Source organism: Lepidochelys kempii, chromosome 15 (genome assembly GCF_965140285.1).
Source record: "Lepidochelys kempii isolate rLepKem1 chromosome 15, rLepKem1.hap1, whole genome shotgun sequence".
Classification (NCBI taxonomy): domain Eukaryota; kingdom Metazoa; phylum Chordata; order Testudines; family Cheloniidae; genus Lepidochelys; species Lepidochelys kempii.
This window is the reverse complement of record NC_136394.1, coordinates 422,473-445,460: the sequence shown is the minus strand read 5'-3', so window position 1 is coordinate 445,460 and position 22,988 is coordinate 422,473. Positions and strand designations below refer to the sequence as shown.

The window sequence follows — 22,988 nt, the reverse complement described above, 5'->3', positions numbered from 1 at the left end:
GATGGTCCTGCTACCACCACTCGTTTAGGTGGTTTTGTAATGTCAGTGGCAGCGTTCTCTCCCATCGGCATAGAGCAGCTACACGAGCGATCTTAGGGCATGGCTACACTTGCAGATGTAGAGCGCTTTGAGTTAAACCAGCCTTCGGAGAGCGCTGCAGTCTGTCCACACTGACAGCAACAAGCGCACGGGCGTGGCCACATTTGCAGCACTTGCAGCGGCATTGGGAGCAGTGCGTTATGGGCAGCTATCCCACAGAGCACCTCTTCCCATTCTGGCGCTGTGGCTTGGGGGAAGGGGAGGGGGTGCAGGGCATTCTGGGTCCTGTCCCAACGCCCTGTGATGCATCGGTTTGTATCCCAGCAATCCCTGTGCTTCCGTCCACACTTGGCGCCATCTTTCAACATTTTCTGTACTGCGCGCTCTGTCTTCCCTTTTGGTCTGCGGGAATGGAGCCCGAACTGCTGAAGAATATGCTGACGAGTCTCGCCAGCACGTCATGTTTGTCAGTTGAGTTACTCCTTAAGATCCAAACTGACAGTGAGGACTCCGCCGATGATATCAACTCGAGTAACACATATGACACGAGTTTGCTTGATGAGTTTGCCGATGAAGTGAGCTGTAGCTCACAAAAGCTCATGCTCAAATAAATTGGTTAGTCTCTAAGGTGCCACAAGTCCTCCTTTTCTTTTTGAGTTTGCTTGTGGCATTCACGGACATGCTCACCACCGTGGAACTCCGGTTTTGGGCTCGGGAAACAAGCACTGGGTGGTGGGATCACATCGTCAGGCACGTCTGGGATGATGAGCAGTGGCTGCAAAACTTTCCGATGAGGAAAGCCACTTTCATGGGACTGTGTGATGAGCTCGCCCCCACCCTGCGGCGCAAGGACACGAGATTTAGATTTCCAAAACACAGTTCTCTTAAAGCAACCCAGCCTTGAGCTCTCACCCAGTGAATCTCTGGAGTGAGATACTCAAATATACGCTTACAGCCAGTTCTTCTTAACTAAACTAAAATTTATTAAAAAAGAAGAGAGAGAGAGAGAGAGAGAGAATATAGGTTAAAAGATCATTACACATACAGATATGAATAAAGTTCATAGGTCTGTTTTATAGTAGAGAGGGTGAGTTTTCGAGTTGCAGAGAGTTTGTTCCAGAATCAGTTCATCAGGTTATAGTCCAATGTCCAATATCCAACATTAGGGCAATCCAGAATGGAACTGAAGACCACAGACTTATGACTCAAACTTCCCCTGATGAAACTTAAGTAGATCTGAGGTAACAGGATCAGGGCCCAAGCATTCTTTTATAGACCACTGGCAGACTATGATAGTCTCTTGACTGCAGATATTCCTTGGGTGAAGAATAGTTGCTTAGAAATAGAATTACCTATTTCCTATGTATACACAGGTAACTAGTTGCATTCATCAGCATAAGGTAATTATCCATTAAGCCGTGCATAGACAGTTTACTACAAACTTCAAAGAGAAATATAGACAATGAAATTATTACATTCAGGTTTCATCTAAATGCTAATATTCCCTTTTGATCTCTGAATCAATAGATATAGTAACAGACCTGAACCATCTGTTTACATGGTTAACATCTAACAAGATATAAGTAAACACATACAATTAGTATTACCTCTAATTCTCTAACCATACAGGTTTGCATTTCAAAGCGCTAGTCTATTTAACATGAAATGGCCCTACATACCATTTACATACTTTTTAAACATGTCTCTAAAGGTTAAATTAGGATCATTTAGCCTATGAGCTGCTTAACCCTTTCTGGCCTTGTGTCACATTATCCAAATTGCATCTAATGGAAAATATAGCAACATCTCATCTCCTATAAGGCTGTTTTTATTAATCATGGTATATGGGAAGCAATGGACAGGCACTGGTCTCCTTGCTGGGAGACCTCAGTTCTCTTTAAGGTCAGGCTTGACAAAGCCCTGGCTGGGATGATTTAGTTGGGGATTGGTCCTGCTTTGAGCAGGGGGTTGGACTAGATGACCTCCTGAGGTCCCTTCCAACCCTGATATTCTATGATTCTATGATTCTTCCTGGCTCTGCATGATTTGTTGTGGGACTTCAGACAAGTCATTTCCCCTTCTCTGTGCCTCAGTTTCCTAAAGGGGGACTTTGCTTTGTGAAGCAATTTGAGATCTACGGATGATACTCTCTGAGTGTTACAGACTTGCTGTTTTTCTCACACAGCTGCCTACCTTTTACTCTCTGTGCCATGGCATTCATTCTCTCCTTCCATTCTTCCTTCCTTTGTTTTTATCCAAGAAATCCCCAGGGGAAATTCTGCTCTGATCAAATGCCTGAACATGGAGCTCTTGAGACTCAGCCAGGATCTATCAGAGGAGCTGAACCCCAGTGTGTATGTGGCCCTTCGTCTTTCTGCTGACCACAGCCTGAAGAAAGAAGCCCAGTACCTCCAGAGGCTGAAGGATGTCTTCCAGCCCAGCACCAGCAGGTACGGCCAATGGAGCCCAAATCCCACCATCAGGAGTGGCGCAAGGAGCAGGGCCCCTCTGTATCTTGCCACTTGCAGGAGCACCCTGGGGCAAAGGCATCCCAGATGAACAAGCTTTTCCCCTGCCCTCCACAAAGCCCATCTTCTTCCTGTCATGGACTCCTCTCAAAGGGGCTGGCTTTCTGCTCACTTGTGTGTGTTGACCTCGTAGGCTTGCCCCAGGATCCAGTGCCCCGGCTGCATTGATGTGCCAGGGGAGGTACCCGGACAGTATGAGGGTAGGCATAGCTCTCTGCTGATTTACAGCTGGCGTGGGGCTGGATGCATTTACAGGCTCCTGTCAGGTACACAAAAGCACAAGGTTATGGTCAATCAGGCCCCAAACTCTGCTAAGGATCTTCAGAGCTGTCCTAGAGCTGGTGTTTGCTGCCCCTGGGAACGCAGTTCCCCTCAGCCGGTGGGGGAGGATCGGGGGGGGGACATGTGGGAAGGAGGAGCCATGTGGTGAGTATTTGGCTTGTGTTGTCACCTCAGCTCTGTAGCAGGTGGCCAGCAGAAGCAGCCCAACACGGGCCGCCTGGCTCTGTACCTCCTAGCACTGCGGGCTGCCTGCCAGGACATGGACACGCTCCTGGGGAGGCAGCTGGTGACCCAGCTGAAGTACCATCTGCACAAGGAGAAGGAGCAGATAGGTAAGAGGGTGCTGCTCGGGGCTAGCACCGAGGGTTACTGCAGAGCGTGGCAGGAAGCTGCCTGGGGTGGCGTGCAGCATCTCTGGGCCACTTCCTAGCTCAGTGTCCCTGCCAGAGAATGGCTGTCAGTGGAACCCTCATTCTCTGCTCACAGCTCAGACCCAGCAGCAATACCCCTCCTGGGCCATTCACAACAGAGAGTCACGCTGAGAACACCAGGAAGCATCTGTCCATCCAATTCTCACCCCCACCCTCAACTCTGTATGCACTGAGTGGGGAGTTGAAGGGGGGCAGTGGCTTGGATTACAAGCTTGCTGTGTTGGTTCCATCCAATGGGGTGCGATGAGGAGAGTCCCTGGTGCAGAGTCCTGGGGCATGGAGGGGGAAGGATGGCTCGTGCTGGGGGGAGGGGAGCACAAGCTGCTTTCTTCCTCCTGATTCCTTTCTCCTGCTCACAGCTTTCAAAGGGAATGGCCGTCCCATCACCAGTTACTACCAGTACAGCCTGGGGGTCTTGGCCCTGTGTGTCCATGGCAAGAAGATTGACACCCATGTGATCCAGAAGCTCCTCAGTGCTGAGAAGCACAAGTTCATGCACGGCGTCAAGCTCTCCATGGGTACGTACTTGTCAGAATGGTCCTCTGTGCCAGCTCCCCAGGCTTGCTGGCCTTCCTGCCATGGCTGGAGACAGCACAGCCTTTGCATCTCCCTTGGGAGGCACATGAAAGTCAGCTCCCCCTGAGAGGGGTTTGAGTTCTCCCATTCTCAGCTCTGCACTCCAGCCACACAGGGCCATGGCTCCACTGAAGTAACTTGGGCAGGGGTGTTTCTCCTTGTAACCCCTTCTCCTGCTCTTCCTCACACAGACACGAAGGCCATGGCAGGCTTGGCCTTCACCTGCCTGGAGCAGGCCAACCTCTACGAGCCCAAGCTAGTGGCAGCAATCAACCTGGCTATCCAGAGAGTGACGGGCAGTATTCTCCAGGCTCAGACCACCAAGGGCACCTTTGGCAACATCTTCAGTAGCCCACTGGCCATGCAGGTGGGCAGAGCGGGTCTCTGGAGCACGTCCTCCTCCTGCATGGTTTGCAGGATCCCAGCATTGCCAGCTTCCCAGGGTGGCATGGAGGGGAGATGCCACCGTAGCGTAGCCCCTTCTTCTGGGGGAGCCCTCTGAGGATACGTCTGCACTGCACACGAAGCCTGTGGGTCATCCACACTGCAAAGAAGGACTGTGGCACCGAGTCTCAGAGCCTGGGTCAGCTGACTTGGCTCACCCTGCAGGCAGCATGGACATTTGGTTGCACTGGAACCCGAACTCTGAAACCTGGTAAGGGGGTTGGGTCTGAGAGCCCGGGCTCCAGCCTGAGCTGCACGTCTACACAGCTATTGTCAGCCCTGTAGCGCAAATCCTGCAAGCCCAAGTCAGCTGACCCAGGCTCTGAGGCAGGCTGTGTAGCTGTACCCTCAGTGTTTCCAAGTCCATGCTTGAACGTCCACACGGCTTTGTGAACTTGGGTTTACTGTTGCTGGACTTGGATCTCAGCTGTGCTAATACGTCCATGCTGCACTACACGGACCTTCTGACTGGTGTCTATGGCTTGAGCTCCATCCACACTGCAAAGTGACAGGGGTTGGACCCAAGTTGCAGCAGGACTTGGGTGCTGACCCAGTGCTGACCTCGGGTGCTGACCTGGGCCCTGAGCACTTGCTGACCAAAGTCAGACTGATTTGTGTGTGGATGAAGGGGGGGCTTGGGCTCAAACCTGAGTCAGAGCTGGGCTTAGTGTGCAGTGTAGACATACTCCAGGTCACATGCTTGTCCATCAGCATGACCTCTGCCCTGCCCCTATCTTCTTACCGTACAGAGTACAATCTGGCTTAAAGGGACATTGTCCATTTAAAAACATAGGGTCTGGGTCAGATTTCACACTGATGTTCTGCTTCAGTGGAGTTATGCCTGATCTACATTAGCATCTGGCTGAGGTAGGTTTTTTTCCCAATGTCCTTGCCTGATTTAGTACCATAAAACTGACAGAGGTCAGCAAATCAAATCCAGTCTTTATCACCAGGCTAGCTAGGTTTCTGAGATCTCTTAGCCTCACTCCTTGCTGGAAGGCAGCCACCTCTGGGGTGGAAGGGAGCTGCGCTTTAGCAATGTCCATCATCACTGCACAGTCACTTAGGATAGGAAATTAAGAACAATTTCAGCTGATCCTGGAGGGGGAAGAATGATCCCATGTTGGAATTTGAAGACACTGGAGTTAACAGCTTCCACTCTGAGAAAAAGTGCCAGTCAATGCATGAGGGCCACAAGCAGAAAGGGCCTTGGTTTTATGTCTCATCCATTCATTTGCTTTTTGTACTTGGCTCAGCTCAGATAGAAAAACTAGTTCATAGAATCATAGAATATCAGGGTTGGAAGGGTCCTCAGGAGGTCATCTAGTCCAACCCCCTGCTCAAAGCAGGACCAATCCCCAATTAAATTATCCCAGCCAGAGCTTTGTCAAGCCTGACCTTAAAAACTTCTAAGGAAGGAGATTCTACCACCTCCCTAGGTAATGCATTCCAGTGTTTCACCACCCTCCTAGTGAAGAAGTTTTTCCTACTATCCAACCTAAACCTCCCCCACTGCAACTTGAGACCATTACTCCTTGTCCTGTCCTCTTCTACCACTGAGAATAGTCTAGAACCATCCTCTCTGGAACTACCTCTCAGGTAGTTGAAAGCAGCTATCAAATCCCCCCTCATTCTTCTCTTCTGCAGACTAAACAATCCCAGTTCCCTCAGCCTCTCCTCATAAGTCATGTGTTCCAGTCCCCTAATCATTTTTGTTGCCCTTCGCTGGACTCTCTCCAATTTATCCACATCCTTCTTGTAGTGGGGGGCCCAAAACTGGACACAGTACTCCAGATGAGGCCTCACCAGTGTCGAATAGAGGGGGACGATCACGTCCCTCGATCTGCTGGCTATGCCCCTACTTATACATCCCAAAATGCCATTGGCCTTCTTGGCAACAAGGGCACACTGTTGACTCATATCCAGCTTCTCGTCCACTGTCACCCCTAGGTCCTTTTCCGCAGAACTGCTGCCTAGCCATTCGGTCCCTAGTCTGTAGCTGTGCATTGGGTTCTTCCGTCCTAAGTGCAGGACCCTGCACTTATCCTTATTGAACCTCATCAGATTTCTTTTGGCCCAATCCTCCAATTTGTCTAGGGCCCTCTGTATCCTATCCCTGCCCTCCAGCGTATCTACCTCTCCTCCCAGTTTAGTATCATCCGCAAATTTGCTGAGAGTGCAATCCACACCATCCTCCAGATCATTTATGAAGATATTGAACAAAAATATCTTCCAAATGTAGTTGATCGGTTGTGGTTCCTGGTTCTCCTGCACTAGCGCATGGCCAGCCTCTCTGAGTTTCTAACATAGGGTGAGAAGGGGTGAAATTGAAAACCTGATTTATCTGAATCTTTTCTGAGTGCCAGGCCAAAATTATTTGGCATTGCTTCTTTAATGGAAAGCACTCCTCAGCATGATGATGATTAGGGCTCTGTGTCTTTCACAGAGGTTGCAGAAATCATGGATTCCATGACTTTCTGCAACCTCTGTGACTTCTGCAGTGGCTGGTGTGGCAGAATCCAGGGCTGCCCAAGCAGCTGGCCCCAGGGACCACCTGAGCAGCAGCCAGTGCAGCTGGCCCTGGGGACCGCCTGAACAGTGATCCCAGGGGCTGTGGGAGCAGCTGCAGCTGGTGCTGGTGCCTCTGACCCCTGAGTCCCCCACCCAGCAGTGGTCCCCCAGCTTCCCCATCCAGAGCAGTGCCTGCCCCCCTCCCCCCCAGCTGGCCGCCAGCTAAGATTTAGTCAGGGGTATTTATAGCACAAGTCATGGAGAGGTCATGGGCTGTGAATTTTTGTTTATTGCCCGTGACCTGTCCATGACTTTTACTAAAAATACCCTTGACTAAATCATAAACTTAATGATCAGCAGTGTTATTTAGCTGTAAGCGTGTTTGGCGCACGTGGGCCAGTCACTGACCCCAGGGACAACACCACCCCAGGCCCCCGACTATCTGCCCCCACATGTTAAGCTGTGTCAGGCTGCTGACACTTCACCCCTGCAGGTGTTACTACCCTTCCCTTCTTCTTACAGCAGTATGCTCCATTTTATCCTGGCCCCACATTCTGCCCTGGGTGGGAGCAAACTGAGCAGGTGTCGGCCCACCCAACTTGCATGAAGGAAAGTAGCTGCCTTGCAGGGGGTGCCGTGTGTGGGACTGTTTCTCCTTCAGCACCGAGTCCTGTGCCAGGGTTGAATAAAGAGTGCAGAGGGAGGGGCTCTGTGGCAGCTGGACCTCATCCTGCACACCAGATGGTTCACTTTCCCCTGCAATTGGCTTTGAAGCAGGGGGGTCAGATGTTTGAAATAAGGCTTCTCTCCCTTCCTTTGAACCCTTCATGTTAGCTCTTGATTGCCACCGGGATGAGCAAGAAGCCAGAGTGTCCCAAAGGCATGGATGCCCTGCTGGGGAGCCTGGAACAGGGTCACTTCCAGAACCCCATGATCATGTCCCAGCTGCTGCCCGTGCTGGATGGCAAGAGCTACCTGGACATCGCCACCATGGAGTGCCGGGCAGAGCAAGGTAACAGGAAAGACAGGGATGCTAGAGTGAGGGGCAGGGTTTGGGGGCCCTGGGTCCCATGCCTAGTGGCAGATCCCACAAAGAGGAAGGGAAGGGGGGAGCCTGGAGTTACAGTCACTGCAATGGGGGCCTTTGAGGAAAGGCTAGGGTGGAAAAATCCCAGGAGCCCAGCAAACATGCCCCGAGAAGGAGGGAGGACTAGGACAGCAAGTTTCATGCTAGGGCTCCCCACAGGGGTCTGCATGACTATTGGTGGTTCTGACAGCCTCTCCCTCTTTCTCAGACACTTTGGAGCGAGACACCAGGTGCCCGGGATCCAGGACAGTAATTCTGGGGACCAAGATGATCACCGTTCACCTGGCTGTGGAGCACCCTCCGAGCCCTGAGACACTGTACAACCACTCCATCCAGATGCCCTTTGAGTCCTCCCTCCTGGACTTGCTGAGAACTGCTGCAGAGCAGGGCCCTGGGCAGTTCACGTGAGAGCTTCCTGCTTGTGCTGGGAACAGACTGATGGGGAGGCCTGGCTGCAGGGCAGGCCTGGAAAGAGGAGCGTGCTGCCTCCTAAACTGCGGGGGAGGCAGTCCAGGGCATGCCCACCCACAATGCTAGCAGGGAATCTGCCTGCACAACCCCAGGACTAATGCTAGGAAGAGTGGCCCAGGGCCCAGGCCTGTAAGGCAGAGCTCCTAGGTTCTGTTCCTGGCTCTGACACTCATTCACTGCATGTCCTTGGATAAGTTGCTGCCCCTCTCTGTGCCTCAGTTCTCCCCGCCCCACCCCGTAACATGGGGATGATCACACCCACCAACCTGCCGTGAAGTGCTCTGAGACCTTTCGGTGCAACATGCCGTTAGTTCAGTAACAACACGAGTGTCCCATCCTCCTCCTGGACCTGGTCTGGGTTTTCCAGGCTCCCTCAGGGATTCCAGACAGTTACCAGGTGTCAGATTCTTATGACAGTTCTGGGACATCCGTCACTATGAAACAACCCCTCTGTGTTCGAATAGGCTGTAGTTTCTGCAGGGATCTACTGGGTATGTGGGGAAGGTCTGTACAAGTGGGATGATCCTAAAGGGAGATTAACAGGGTCTCCCCAAACCTGGCATCTGCCTCAGTTTCCCCACTCTTGTGCTAGCCAGCAGCCCAGCTCACAAGCCAGCACATTGGGGAAGCTTCCTCCAGTGTCAGCGTTTCAATCCCTTCTCCAAGGGGGGGATTTATTGTTCACATAAACTCAGTGCAACATCAGTCCAGATGGGTGAATCAGGCCCTGCCATCTTGTAAGAAGCTTACAAGAAGTGGAAGATTGGACAAATGACCAGGGAAGAGTATAAAAATATTGCTCAGGCATGCAGGAGTGAAATCAGGAAGGCCAAATCACACTTGGAGTTGCAGCTAGCAAGAGATGTTAAGAGTAACAAGAAGGGTTTCTTCAGGTATGTTAGGAACAAGAAGAAAGTCAAGGAAAATGTGGGCCCTTTACTGAATGAGGGAGGCAACCTAGTGACAGAGGATGTGGAAAAAGCTAATGTACTCAATGATTTTTTTGCCTCTGTCTTCACAAACAAGGTCAGCTCCCAGATTACTGCACTGGGCAGCACAGCATGGGGAGGAGCTGACCAGCCCTCTGTGGAGAAAGAACTGGTTCAGGATTATTTAGAAAAGCTGGACGTGCACAAGTCCATGGGGCTGGATGCACTGCATCCAAGGGTACTAAAGGAGTTGGCGGATGTGATTGCAGAGCCATTGGCCATTATCTTTGAAAACTCATGGTGAGCGGGGGAAGTCCCGGACGACTGGAAAAAGGCTAATGTAGTGCCTATCTTTAAAAAAGGGAAGAAGGAGGATCTGGGGAACTACAGGCCAGTCAGCCTCACCTCAGTCCCTGGAAAAGTCATGGAGCAGGTCCTCAAGGAATCAATTCTGAAGCACTTAGAGGAGAGGAAAGTGATCAGGAACAGTCAGCATGGATTCACCAAGGGCAAGTTATGCCTGACTAATCCAATTGCTGGCTCTGTGGATGAGGGGAAAGCAGTGGACGTGTTATTCCTTGACTTTAGCAAAGCTTTTGACACGGTCTCCCACAGTATTCTTGCCAGCAAGTTAAAGAAGTATGGGATGGATAAATAGACTATAAGGTGGAGAGAAAGCTGGCTAGATTGTCAGGCTCAACGGGTAGTGATCAATGGCTCCATGTCTAGCTGGCAGCCAGGATCAAGTGGAGTGCCCCAAGGGTCCGTCCTTGGGCCGGTTTTATTCAATATCTTAATTAATGATCTGGAGGATGGCGTGGATTGCACCCTCAGCAAGTTTGCAGATGACACTAAACTGGGAGGAGAGGTAGATACACTGGAGGATAGGGATAGGATACAGAGGGCCCTAGACAAATTGGAGGATTGGGCCAAAAGAAATCTGATGAGGTTCAACAAGGCCAAGTGCAGAGTCCTGCACTTAGGATGGAAGAATCCCATGCACCTCTACAGACTAGGGACCGAATGGCTAGGCAGCAGTTGTGCAGAAAAGGACCTAGGGGTTACAGTGGACGAGAAGCTGGATATGAGTCAACAGTGTGCCCTTGTTGCGAAGAAGGCCAATGGCATTTTGGGCTGTATAAGTAGGGGCATTGCCAGCAGATCGAGGGACGTGATCGTTCCCCTCTATTCGGCATTGGTGAGGCCTCATCTGGAGTACTGTGTCCAGTTTTGGGCCCCACACTACAAGAAGGATGTGAAAAAATTGGAAAACGTCCAGCGGAGGTCAACAAAAATGATTAGGGAACTGGAACACATGACTTATGAGGAGAGGCTGAGGGAACTGGGATTGTTTAGTCTGTGGAAGAGAAGAATGAGGGGGGATTTGATAGCTGCTTTCAACTACCTGAGAGGGGGTTCCAAAGAGGATGGATCTAGACTGTTCTCAGTGGTAGCAGATGACAGAACAAGCAGTAATGGTCTCAAGTTGCAGTGGGGGAGGTTTAGGTTGGATATTAGGAAAAACTTTTTCACTAGGAGGGTGGTGAAGCACTGGAATGGGTTACCTAGGGAGGTGGTGGAATCTCCTCCCTTAGAAGTTTTTAAGGTCAGGCTTGACAAAGCCCTGGCAGGGATGATTTAGTTGAGGATTGGTCCTGCTTTGAGCAGGGGGTTGGAGTAGATGACCTCCTGAGGTCCCTTCCAACCCTGATATTTTATGATTCTATGATTCTATCTGATGCCTCCTAAGGCCTCTGCCTCCAAGGCTTCTGCTGCTGCCAGCACCCCAGGGATCCCCAACAGGTCTCTCCCCTGGCTGGTGTGTCAAGTTCCCTTCCAGCTCCATTCTCTGGCCCAGGATCTCCTGCAGGAGCCTGTCTGCAGCGCTGCTTGTTGGTCTTTTATCCCACCAGTGGGAAGGCAGCTAGTTAGTATAGGTGGGGGCTACACCCAGCACTTCCCTGTGACAGGAGGTTTGGCTCCAGGTGCAGCTATGTGTGGTCAGGACTGTGCTCCTAGCCCATCAGTCCTTGAGCAAGGGCCCTGATGTGGGGACACGCTTCTGCTGCTGCCTGAGTGGAACCAAAGTGGAAACAACCTGTTCTCTGCTCTGCCTGGAGGTCACGTCCCCTCTTCTCCTTCCCCTCCAACTCTAGGTTTGAAACCCAGAACACCCTGCATGGGCCATTGTTAACTGCAGTGATGGGGGTGAAAGCCAGCAATGGAGAGCGGAGATACTGGCAGCTTCTCCAGGCCCCAGACACCAGTCTTCAGAAAGGTGAGGGAAATAGCATGTGGGAAACAGTGCAGCCTGGCACCTCATGTGGTCAGTGTGTGCTTGGGGCCCCCTCAGTACCCTTTGCAGCCCCCCCCCCCGGCACGCCTGGAATATTCTGTCTAGCTGCTGCTTCCGCGATGCACCAAAAGCTGCTCTAAAGAACACAGGCAGGGGCTGTTTGCTCACATGGCTATGAAGGGCAATGAATTCCTGGCAGAGGGGTAAAGCTTTGGGCATGGAAAGGGAGAGTGTTGTAAGAAATGGACCTGCTGGCCTGGTTCCACCCCTCTTCCCAGGCCTCAGCATTCTTCCAGGGATAGACCTGCTTCAAGAAAGGCTTTTCCATGCATCACCCAAACCCTAGGGGCCAAATTCAGGCTGGTGTAAGTGGGTGCAATTCCCATTACTTCAGTGAGAGCTGCATCCCCCAGGGCTGGATTTAGTCCCATATCTCCAGATGGTGAATAAATCCTGTGGAGGGATTATGTGCAGCTGCCAAAGGGATCGCAGTGATAAAGTGCCTAAAATGTGGCTTTAAAGTGGTACACTCTTGCCTGGCAGAGCTGCTACCTGTGGGTCTGATATCTCACTGTCCAGCACCTTGTGCTGTCACCTACCCCTCTGCACAGTTGCTGCTGGAGGCAAGTTGAGCCATCTGGTTCGTTGGCTTTGTGCACAGCTGTTATAGGGCTACATGAGGTGCCAGGCAATGGGGAATCTAGCTGGTGTGCAGGTAGATCTGTGCTGTCTGCAGCTCAGGTAGACATAGCCGTGGCAGCGTTGCTACACAGAGCCGTGTAGACGCAGTGCCATGGGCAGCAGCACTGTGAGCAGGTACCCAGGGGTCCAGGCTGGCTTAGAGAGTCTGTGCTGAAGCCCATGCCACCGCATCTACACTGCACTGTTTGTAGCAATGCTAGTGCAGGTAAAACTAGGAAGGATAGGTCTGCCTGAGCTGCTGTCGCACCTTGGATTGCAAGCTAGACCTGCCCGGTGTCCCAGCCAGATCAGCCCACTTTAGAGATGCATGTGGTTGCTTTGTTACTGCTGTTAGCATTGCAGCACACCTGGCACTGGGGAGGGAGGTGGATTCCATTCTAGCTCATGCATCATCAACAGATCCCACCCTCAGTGACCCCTGGGCTGCACTACTGAAGACAGTTACAGAGCACACCATTGGCTCTTTTCAGAGGGCTCCTTAAGCCCACCCATCCCGTATATAGTGCCTGACATCACCAGTGACTTATATCCCAGGGGCAGACATGAAGCAGACTGGGTGTGTAGGGGCAGGTAGCTATGCAGGTGGCTTGAGACGCAATAATACTTCTTAAGGGAACCTAAATAGGCTGACTGCATCTCAGCAAGGTGGGCCAGATCCCTCTAGGCCGGTGGCACAGGAAGGGCCTAGGAGAAGATAAAGGAGCACATGGTGGCCTTGAGGGCCCTGGTGTCATGACTAGGGCTCGGGCAGTCAGGCCTAGCGGTTGGAGCAGGGTGGTCAGCATCCAGGAACAGCACCAAAGGTCAGAGCTGGTGTCAGAAACCAGAGCAGGAGTCAGAGCCAAGGGGCAGGTCTGTCACTACCGCTGGCAGGGGAGCCCACCTTGTTGCATGACACTTCCTGGAACTCCTCCTGGGCTTATCTGGGGGACCCGGACCAATCAAAGGCCAGAAAAGAAGCTGTCAGTCTAGCCTGCTTTGAGGGCTCTATCATAGCCGCTGGGTAGTGGCATGGAGATATCAGCCATCCCGCAGACATAGGGTCAAGCCCTGCAGAGCCTCCCACCCAGCAAGCATCGTATAAGGCCTCTGCCCTACAGTGGGAAGAGGGAGGCAGCTGCTGCCCACAGTCCCTGTAACTGGGGGACTAAGGTCCTAATTGGCATGGGTCCCACTTGCCAATCCTAGACCTCAGCTAGCCTCATTGCCTAGTAGGGTAACCGGATCGCAAGAGAGAAATATCAGGACACACTGGGTGAGTGAGGGTGTGGGTGGGAAGAGGCAGACACAGGTGCACAGCCCCGACCAGAGCCAGAGGCACACTGGTCCGCCTGGCCCTGTGCTACCAGCGTGCCCCTTCCTGTTGGGGATGGGCCCTCGCTCCGCCACACAGCTCCCCTGCCTAGTCCCCCTGGATCCACTATGCCCAGAGCCCAGCTACAACCCTTCCACCACAAACGCAGAGTGCTGTGCGCACACACGCCCCACCCAGTGCTCCCCTGCCCACGGCCCCACCACTGCTGCCCAGCACCCCACACAGAACCCCCCACTCGCTAGTTTCCCAATGCACACAGATTTCCCCTCCATCCCTTCCTCCCTCCCATTGCCCTTCCCCACAGCCCCACCACCACAAATACACAATGCCCCACACAGACCCCCTCTGCCCAGTGCCCTGACACACACAGATCTCCCCCACTTCCCAGCACCCACCAGTAGGCCCCCACTGTCTAGCACCCCAAAATACACAAACCTCCCCCACTGCCCAGCGCCCTTCACACCCTCACAGCCCAGCATCCCCCCCACACACACCTCCCAGACACTCACCATCACACCCTGCCCCCTTCCCTGGCTGCACTCACCAGCCCTGCTTGGTGGTCTCTGGCTCCTAGGGTGAGAGCGGAGAGGGGGGGTCTCCAGACTCACCACGTGCTGCGCCCGCCACAAGCGCGAGCTCCGTGGCTCCCATTGCCCGGGAAAAGCGCCAATGGGAGCTGCCAGAGCCGCGGAGCGGGGCTTGCAGGCGGGAGCAGCCCGCAGAGCCCCCCCATCCTAAGAGCCAGAGGGACCTGCCAGGGGGTGAGGTGGGGAGTCCCGGCGGAGCTTAACTGGGGTGGCTCCCATCCCGCGAAGCATCCGGCAGGCAGGTCCCTCTGGCTCCTAAGGTCGCGGGTCGGGTCAGGTCAGGTCGGGTGTGGGGGCGGAGGGCTTTCTGCCCACTCCCAGCGCCTGCAAGCCCCGCCCATGCAGCACGTGGTGCTCCTGCCGGCGGGCGAGCGCCGGGAGCTATCCCAATATCGATGTAAGGTCGGGACGCTGGACAAGTCCCCTAAAATCAGGACTGTCCCGATAAAATCAGGACGTCTAGTCACCCTATTGCCAAGACTGGCCAGCCTTTAGCTTCAGCATGGCTGTGGGCTCAGCAGTAGCTCACTGCCTCCTGCCCAGATGAAGCCAAGTGCTCCAGAGAAGCCTGCCTGCTGACTGAGACCTCAGTCTGAAGAGAGGCCTTCCCTAAGGCACTCTGGGAAATGCACTCGCAGTGTCTTTGCTGGAGCAGTAGTGCTGCACATTTGGCTAAGCCTGGTGCATGGTCCTTTGTGGAAATCCCAAGGGAAACGTCCAGTGTCCACATTTCCCATTCAGGAAACAAGCAGAATGAATTTAGCCAGGACGCCACCCCCCATGCTCAGCACATCCGTAGTGTGATGGGAGAGATCGGGGGGCAAGTTGCGATTGGAAGGGGAATAGAACCGGGTAGGAGCAATATGAGCAGGCTGGAGGGTACTGTACAGGGAATGTGAGTGTGTGAAGTGTAAGGCTAAGTGTGGTCACACCCCTCCGAATACACAGAGCCAGGGGCCTGGCGAGTCGGGACCCACAGAAGTGTGTTGTTCAGGTTGTGTCGCAGCCCAGAGAATTTGTGTGGCTTCACTCGCACTTCCTGGTGTTGTACATGATATAAGAGGTTGCACAACAGTTTTTCTATGAAAATAAACCCAGCATCCCGAAGGGTTCTGTCAGCTTCGGCGGGTTTGGGATTTGTCATTAGCACAGTGAAATGTTTAAATGTTTCACACCAGCGGTTCTCAAAATTATTGCATCGCGACCCCTTTCTGACAACAAAAATTACTACAGGTTTCAGAGTAGCAGCCGTGTTAGTCTGTATTCGCAAAAAGAAAAGGAGGACTTGTGGCACCTTAGAGACTAACCAATTTATTTGAGCATGAGCTTTCGTGAGCTACAGCTCACTTCCTCGGAAAATTACTACATGACTCCAAGAGAGGGGACTGAAGCCTGAGCCTGCCTTGGGCAGGGAGGGTGGGAGGTGGGCACAGTCAAACCCCAAGCCCCACCACCCCTGGCTGGAGGGCCAAAGCCATAGCCCAAGGGCTTCAGCCTCAGGCAGGGGGTGGGGCCTATAACCCTGAGCCCCACCACCAAGGGTTGAAGCCCTCATGCTTAGGCTTTGGTCCCGGGCACTTGAGCTTGGGCTTGGGCTTTGGCCTGTGGCCCCAGCAAGTCTAACACCCGCCATGGCAACCCCATTAAAATGGGATCGCAACCCACTTTGGGGTTGTGACTCACACGTTGAGAACCGCTGTTTTACACCTTTAAGGTTCCCAGACTGCCATGATAAGGTCAGGGGGTAATGACTAGCTGTAAGGTTGCGATGATCTGATGCTGCCAGCTGCTGGAGTTGGGGCTGTTTTGCATTCACAGTGTGATGGCCTTGGTGCAACTAGCACTCAGAAGGTCACACACAGTGACAAGCATGTGCTGGCACCTGCAGAGTCTCTGTTTGATTGCAGAAGTCAGGGTGGGGTCAATGGTGTGTATAAGCAATTACTCACCTTTAACGTTAAAAAAAAATCCATGGACATTTTCCAGTTTTTCCAATAAAAAAGCAACCCCCCCCCAAGTTTCTGGGTTTCAGGGTGGGCATTTTGCCAAAAAACAAAATAAACAAAAAAGTTTGTTTTGAAAAAAGGCCATTTTTCCTTTGAAATATTTTTTTAAACAAAAAATGGTGACCTCTGCTGCATTGGGGAGATGCTCATTGACTGATCCTATGTGCTGTCCCAAAAGACCCTGGGGAATTGGGCCTGTACTTGCTACAGGCTTCTCTATTCCCAATTAGCAGACACATTTGTTTGTGGTTCCTGGTGCTGGGGCCCTTCTCTCGCTTTGGCATGGATAGCAGCCCCTCTGGGGAGCCAAGAGGGCCAAGACCAGCCCAAAGCTTCCACTGATCAAAGACTAAATGACTGATTAATATGTCTGAGCCCATGACCTAAATGAGACCAACAACAGAGTGCAGAGAAAGAAGTAAAGAAACTGGGCCTGGTGCCCTCTCACCCCAGGGATAAGCAGGAGTGACAGCAGGATAAGATCACTGTATGCAAGAGGTGATGAAATTCAGTGCTGATAAATGCAAAGTAATGCACATTGGAAAACATAATCCCAACTATACATATAAACTTATGGGGTCTAAATTAGCTGTTACCACTCAAGAAAGAGATCTTGGAGTCATTGTGGATAGTTCTCTGAAAACAGGTTTCAGAGTAACAGCCGTGTTAGTCTGTATTCGCAAAAAGAAAAGGAGGACTTGTGGCACCTTAGAGACTAACCAATTTATTTGAGCATGAGCTTTCGTGAGCTACAGCTCACTTCATCGGATGCATACCCTTCCACGGTATGCATCCGATGAAGTGAGCTGTAGCTCACGAAAGCTCATGCTCAAATAAATTGGTTAGTCTCTAAGGTGCCACAAGTACTCCTTTTCTTCTTTTCTCTGAAAACATTCACTCAATGTGCAGCGGTAGTCAAAAAAGCCAACAGAATGTTGGGAATCATTAAGAAAGGGATAGATAATAAGATAGAAAATATCATATTGCCTCTATATAAATCCATGGTACGCCCACATCTTGAATACTGAGTGCAGATGTGGTTGCCCCATCTCAAAAAAGATATATTTTAAAATGTTCAGAAAAGGGAACAAAAATGATTAAGGGTATGGAATGGCTGCTATATGAGAAGAGATTAATAAAACAGGGATTTTTCAGCTTGGAAAAGAGATGACTAAGGGGGCGATATGATAGAGGTCTATAAATTCATGATTGGTGTGGAGAAAGTAAATAAGGAAGTGTTATTTACTCCTTCTCATAACTCAAGAATTGGGGTCACCAAATGAAATTAATAGGCAGGTTTAAAACAAACAAAAGGAAGCATTTTTTCACACAATGCACAGTCAACCTGTGGAACTCCTTGAGCTTCCTCTCCTGGGTGGCAGAAGTTGTGCGGACTGACACGCCTGGGCTACTGTCTGCCAAGCTATTCGGGTTTCCCCTGCACAGTCTCTTTCCATCTTACCCCTGCTGGCCAGCCAAACTCTTGCTTCCCATGGTAGAGGCAATGCCCCCAGAGTTGGCCCTCCTCTTTTCCATGGTGACTCCATGATGTCGCCCCTTTGGGGCTCAGCTACTACCCTGTGCTCCATCTCATCAAGAAGGATGGTTCAATGGTTAGAGCACTAGGCTAGGACTCAGGAGACCAGGGTTCAGTTCTCTTGGGCTGGTCACTCATTTGCTCTGTGCCTCAGTTCCTCACCTGTACAATGGGGATAATAGCACAGCTCTGCCTTGCAGGGTGATGTGAGCATAAATACTTTAGAGATTGTGACATTTCAGACACTACAGTGATGGGGTGGATAAGCACCTTAGGCAGGTCCTCCGAGTACATGAGCCAACACCCAGGAAATCATTCTCAGTGCCTCCTGCCTGAGGAGTGGTACCAAACCCCGAGGAAGCGACTGTCTCTGGGGTAGTGCCTCTTGCTCCTAATTCAGCTGTGCTGCATGAGTTCCTTAATCTGTGCCCAGGCTGCTCCTTCTGACTTGTGCTCTGCTATCTTTTTTTGTAGGTATCTCTGATTACCAGCCTCAGGATGGAGAGTCCATCATCCTGAAGTTTAGCCCGTGGTAGATCGCCTGCTGTCTGCTTCCAGCTCCCTGCCCCACCTCGATCCATGGTGAACTCTCTGTGTGCATCTCTCTCTGCCCCAGAAGCAGGATGTCTCAGTTGGCAAGGACAGCATGCATCTGTCAACCAGTGAGTCCTGTGCCCACAGAGCGGTATCTTCCTCCCCACAGACTGAAGTCCATAATGCAAGTCCCTGGCCCTTCTGGCAGGATGTGTGTGCGTGTGTCTATCTGTCAAAAGGGGCAAATTCCCACCTGCCCTGGTAACCTGTTCTGCTGTGGATCACCCACAACCATCCAGTCGATGGAAACTCACCATGCCAGGGGGTGGGGAGCAGCAGATTTGGTTTGAATGAAAAACCTCCAATATGACAACTCAGCGCATCATAATTCTGATTTTCTAATGCAGCTTTAACCCTTGCTATGCTGTGGCTGTCTAAACTGCCACCCAATGAGTACGTGGGAGGAGGTGCCTGCATCCTCCTGCTGGACACACTTTGCCCCCCCATCCCCCATCCCCCACACACTGTACCAGTGCCCTGGTATGACTGGGGTCCTGGAGATTCTCTAGACTGCATCCCTCTGTATAGCAGTCACTGCCCAGCTCGCAGGCCAGGGCTCCCCTCCCTGCTCCCACCCCAATTCCTGAAGCGACAGAACTGCTACTATGAGGAGAGGATGTGGCTGATATCTTTGCTTTCTGGAGAGCAGTGGGTGGGAACCCAGGCCCTGTTTCAAGGGGAGATGGTGCCCCCAAGCAGCCACTCTACCTCAGTCTGACATTTGGATCTGAAATGATTAAAGCTTTGATTGCAAACCTGGCCTTCCAGTCTGTCATTTGGCCCTTACCCAGAGCACCCGGGTCTCTGAGCCAGGCCTGGGCCCTCAGCACGGAGCTGCCTTCAGTGTCTGGGCATTGTCCTAGGGGTTTGCATCATTTCCAACAAACAATGGACAATTCTGTTCTCCTGTGTGACTAATCACGAGTTTGATTTTTACCTATTATTTGTATGGTTGTAGTACCTAGGTCCCCCAGTCATGGACCAGGACCCTATTCTGTTTGCCAGAAGCTGGGAATGGGTGACAGTGGATGGATCACTTGATTACCTGTTCTGTTCATTCCTTCTGGAGCACTTGGCATTGGCCACTGTCAGAAGACAGGATACTGGGCTAGCTGGACCATTGGTCTGACACAGTATGGCTGTTCTTATGTTCATTGTGCTAGGTGCAATATGGACGCAGAACAAAAATACACCATCTCTGTCCCGCCCCAGAGAGCTTACAATCTAGAAATAAGACAAGAGACACCAGATGGAGAGAGACAGGGGAGTACAAAGAAACAAAGACAATACTGGTGGTGATGGGCATGGTCTCTGCACACCAGCAGCCTAACTAGTGTCCAGATTTGTATACACATTACAGCAAAGGAGAGTTTTGAGGCAGGACTGGAGGGAGGACAGTGTGACACTAAGCACACGTCTTCACAGCTTGCACTACTATGCTAGTAATCTTGTACAAAATATGCCTTGTGAGTTATCATTTGAAAACTAATAATTCACTGATCATTAATATTCTTGCATGGTGTACGTACACGATGGGTATTAAGACACGAATATATGCTGGAGTTATAACTAAAGTGTGTGTGAACTAGATGGGTCAGGGCGAGTTGTTAAGCAGGTTTAGCCTAAAGAAAGAAATATGTTTACCTCAATTTACATATAAGTAGTAAACAGACTCATCAAGCTAATAAGGGGTGAAACAAAGTCACACTAACAAGCTGAGGGGGGAGGAGGAAGACAGCATGCCCACTACATCTGGCAAGAGAGAAGCTTGGTCTGGGATTTACTTTTCAGAAGAATCCACTGCAAAGGTTCACTGGGCTATACAGAGGGGCTGAGCCTCAAGTGATAAGCAACTGAACCAGCTGATTGGACACTATGACTGTACAGTATTATACGAGTGTACAGAGTGGGGTCTTTGCTGAAAGCCTCTGAGATAATGGTGATTAATATAACTGTGAACGGTCTGTATTAACACTAGGAGGAATTATGGATATTCATTTATTTGTTTTAAAGTATGAGGGCAAACAAAGGAAGGTACAGTTCCATACCGGACAGGAGGTGGGCGAGCTATTTATCTGTCACCTATATAAATTAAGCCTGATAGAATCAAAACAATGGAAGCCCCATTTACCTAGAAATCACACTGGGAGATGGGAAGCCCACAGGAATGGAAGAACAGCATGAGGTCATCCTGCCTCTTGAACCAAGGTCATTGAGCTTTGGAAGATCTAGGCAAGGAAAGAAGCCACCTTTGGTATCACCAGAGCCAAGGGAGCAGAGCGCTTGCAAGCTGGGGAAGATGGGTCCTTCAACCAAGAGGTGGGGGCTGAAGTCTCTGGAACTGACTATAGGTGAGAAACCTGCTCAGGAAAAGATCTTTCACCAAGGAAGACAAGGGAAGCCAGCACCATGTGCGTTTGTGGAAGGGCCTGACTGAGAGAATGTCAGCCATGGCTGGGAAGAAGAATGATGGGTGAGAAAAACAGTCTTGAGCAATGTCTGTATCTTGCTAGAGTAAGTTTTAGTATTTTAGATGCATGTTTTCACTTGTATTTGCTTATAACCTGCCTAACTTTATTCCTGTTACTTGGCATTGCTTACCCTATGTCCTGTTGTCAACAGACTTATTTTACTATAAACCAACTCAGTGCAGTGTTTAGAGGGAAGGGTGTATTTACCCCATTAAGTTAATCAGGTGCAATGAGTTTTGTGTCTTAAAGGAAGACATAAACCATATTATTTCTCTGAACTGTCCAGGGGAGGGCTGGACATTTCAGAGCACATGATTTGGGGAAAATTGGGACTGGGAGGGTGTTGGGGTCACCCTGCAAGTACTAGCCAAGGCTGGTGGAAGCCAGAGTGGGGCTGTAGAAAGACTACAGGGCTCAGAGCTGATGAATCAGGATTGTCTAGCGCACAGACACGGAGGGTGTGGCCTGCTTGCTGGTAGGCTGGTTGGGAACGGCCCAGGTTGGGATCTACAGCAGCAAAGCACTGTGAGGCACCCAAGGTTGCAAGGCAGGTGATGACACAGCCCCTTGCTGGTCTGGATTGCACCTCAGAAAGGGATAGACAATGAGTAGTTTTGTGGATGTTTATGGGGACCTCTTCCCACACATGAACAGTGGCCTGAGAGAAAGCCTGTAGATGCTTGTTCAGAAACTTAATGTGGGCAAAGGAGGCTGGTATCACAGACCGACTGGAGAGGAGTGTTGACAGTTCCATAGCAAATGAGAGTTGATAGGTGGGATGGACACTGAAAGAGAAGACAAGCTGCTTGTGTTTGATGCATTTGAGAAGGGGGAGCCAATGGAGGGATGCAAAGAAAGGAACGACATGATCAAAGCAATAAGGTAGAAGAATGATCTTTGCAGCTGCATTCTGAACGGGTATAAGCAGGGCAAGATTGCATTTGGCAGTGCCAGAGAGGAGGACGTTACAGTTGTTGAGGCTCGGGATGAGGAGGCCCTCGATCAGACTTTTAGCTGTGGCACTACAGAAGAAAGGCCATGTCATAAATATAAAGGGGAAGATTTTTGCTTTGACCTCTAAAGGGTTAAGAAGCTCAGATAACCTGGTTGGCACCTGACCGAAAGGACCAATAAGGGGAGAAGATACTTTCAAATCTGTAGAGGGGAAAGGTTTCTGCTTTGTCTCTGTGTGTGTGCGCTTTCTGAGACAAAGAGAGAGACCAAGCAAGTAATCTAGCTCTTACTGAATAATACATCTAACTTACAGAAATAGTAAGTAATAGCAAGGAAATGCATTAGAGTATCTTTTGTTTTAGCTTGTGAATTTTCCCTGTGCTAAGAGGGAGGTTTATCTCTGTTTTTTGTAACTTTAAAGTTTTGCCTAGAGGGGAATCCTCTGTGTTTTGAATCTTATTACCCTGTAAAATTACTTTCCATCCTGATTTTACAGAGGTGTTTCTTCGACATTTTTTGTCTTTATAATAAAGTTCTGTTTTTTAAGAATCTGATTGTTTTTTAGTGTCCTAAAAACCAAGGGACTGGTCTGTGCTCACCTGGTTTACCTATTTGGTTGGTAGATTATTCTCAAGCCTCCCCAGGAAAGAGGGTGAAGGTGCTTGGGGGGATATTTTAGGGAAACAGGAATTCCAAGTGGTCCTTTTCCTGAATCTTTGTCTAACTCACTTGGTGGTGACAGCAGTACCCATCCAAGGACAAGGAAGGATTTGTACCTTGGGGAAGTTTTTAACCTAAGCTGGTAGAAATAAGCTTAGGGGGTCTTTCATGTGGGTTCCCACATGTGTACCCTAGAGTTCAGAGTGGGGAGGTGTCAGGGTTCCCTCCCCCACTCTGAACTCTAGGGTACAGATGTGGGGACCCGCATGAAAGACCCCCTAAGCTTATTTCTACCAGCTTAGGTTAAAACTTCCCCAAGGCACAAATTCTTTGCCCTTGGAGGGTACGCTGCCACCACCAAGTGATTTAACAAAGAATCAGGGAAAGGACCACTTGGAGTTCCTATTCCCCCAAAATATCCCCCCAAGCCCTTACACCCCCTTTCCTGGAAAGGCTTGAGAATGATATCCTAACCAATTGGTTACAAGTGATCACAGACCCAAACCCCTGGGTCTTAGGACAATAGAGAAACCAGTCAGAAGGATTTTATTTTAAAAAGGTAAAAATC

The 22,988-nt window shown here is 50.7% G+C and overlaps 1 protein-coding gene across 6 annotated transcripts in view; it reads left to right on the top strand.

Annotated features, from left to right (window-relative positions):
- Positions 1-19,090, top strand: part of TCN2 (transcobalamin 2) — a 37,396-nt gene extending 18,306 nt beyond the window's left edge. For 5 of the 6 annotated variants that reach the window (XM_073312439.1, XM_073312435.1, XM_073312436.1 and 2 more), the window contains exons 3-10: positions 2,300-2,489; positions 3,024-3,181; positions 3,640-3,798; positions 4,048-4,223; positions 7,646-7,823; positions 8,107-8,302; positions 11,455-11,576; positions 18,216-19,090. In XM_073312439.1, the coding sequence (XP_073168540.1) occupies positions 2,300-2,489; positions 3,024-3,181; positions 3,640-3,798; positions 4,048-4,223; positions 7,646-7,823; positions 8,107-8,302; positions 11,455-11,576; positions 18,216-18,277 (1,241 nt within the window). In that variant the 3' untranslated portion in view covers positions 18,278-19,090. The remainder of the gene's footprint in view (positions 1-2,299; positions 2,490-3,023; positions 3,182-3,639; positions 3,799-4,047; positions 4,224-7,645; positions 7,824-8,106; positions 8,303-11,454; positions 11,577-18,215) is intronic. The other variant, XM_078848918.1, reaches the window with a different exon arrangement.
- Positions 19,091-22,988: the final 3,898 nt, after the last annotated feature.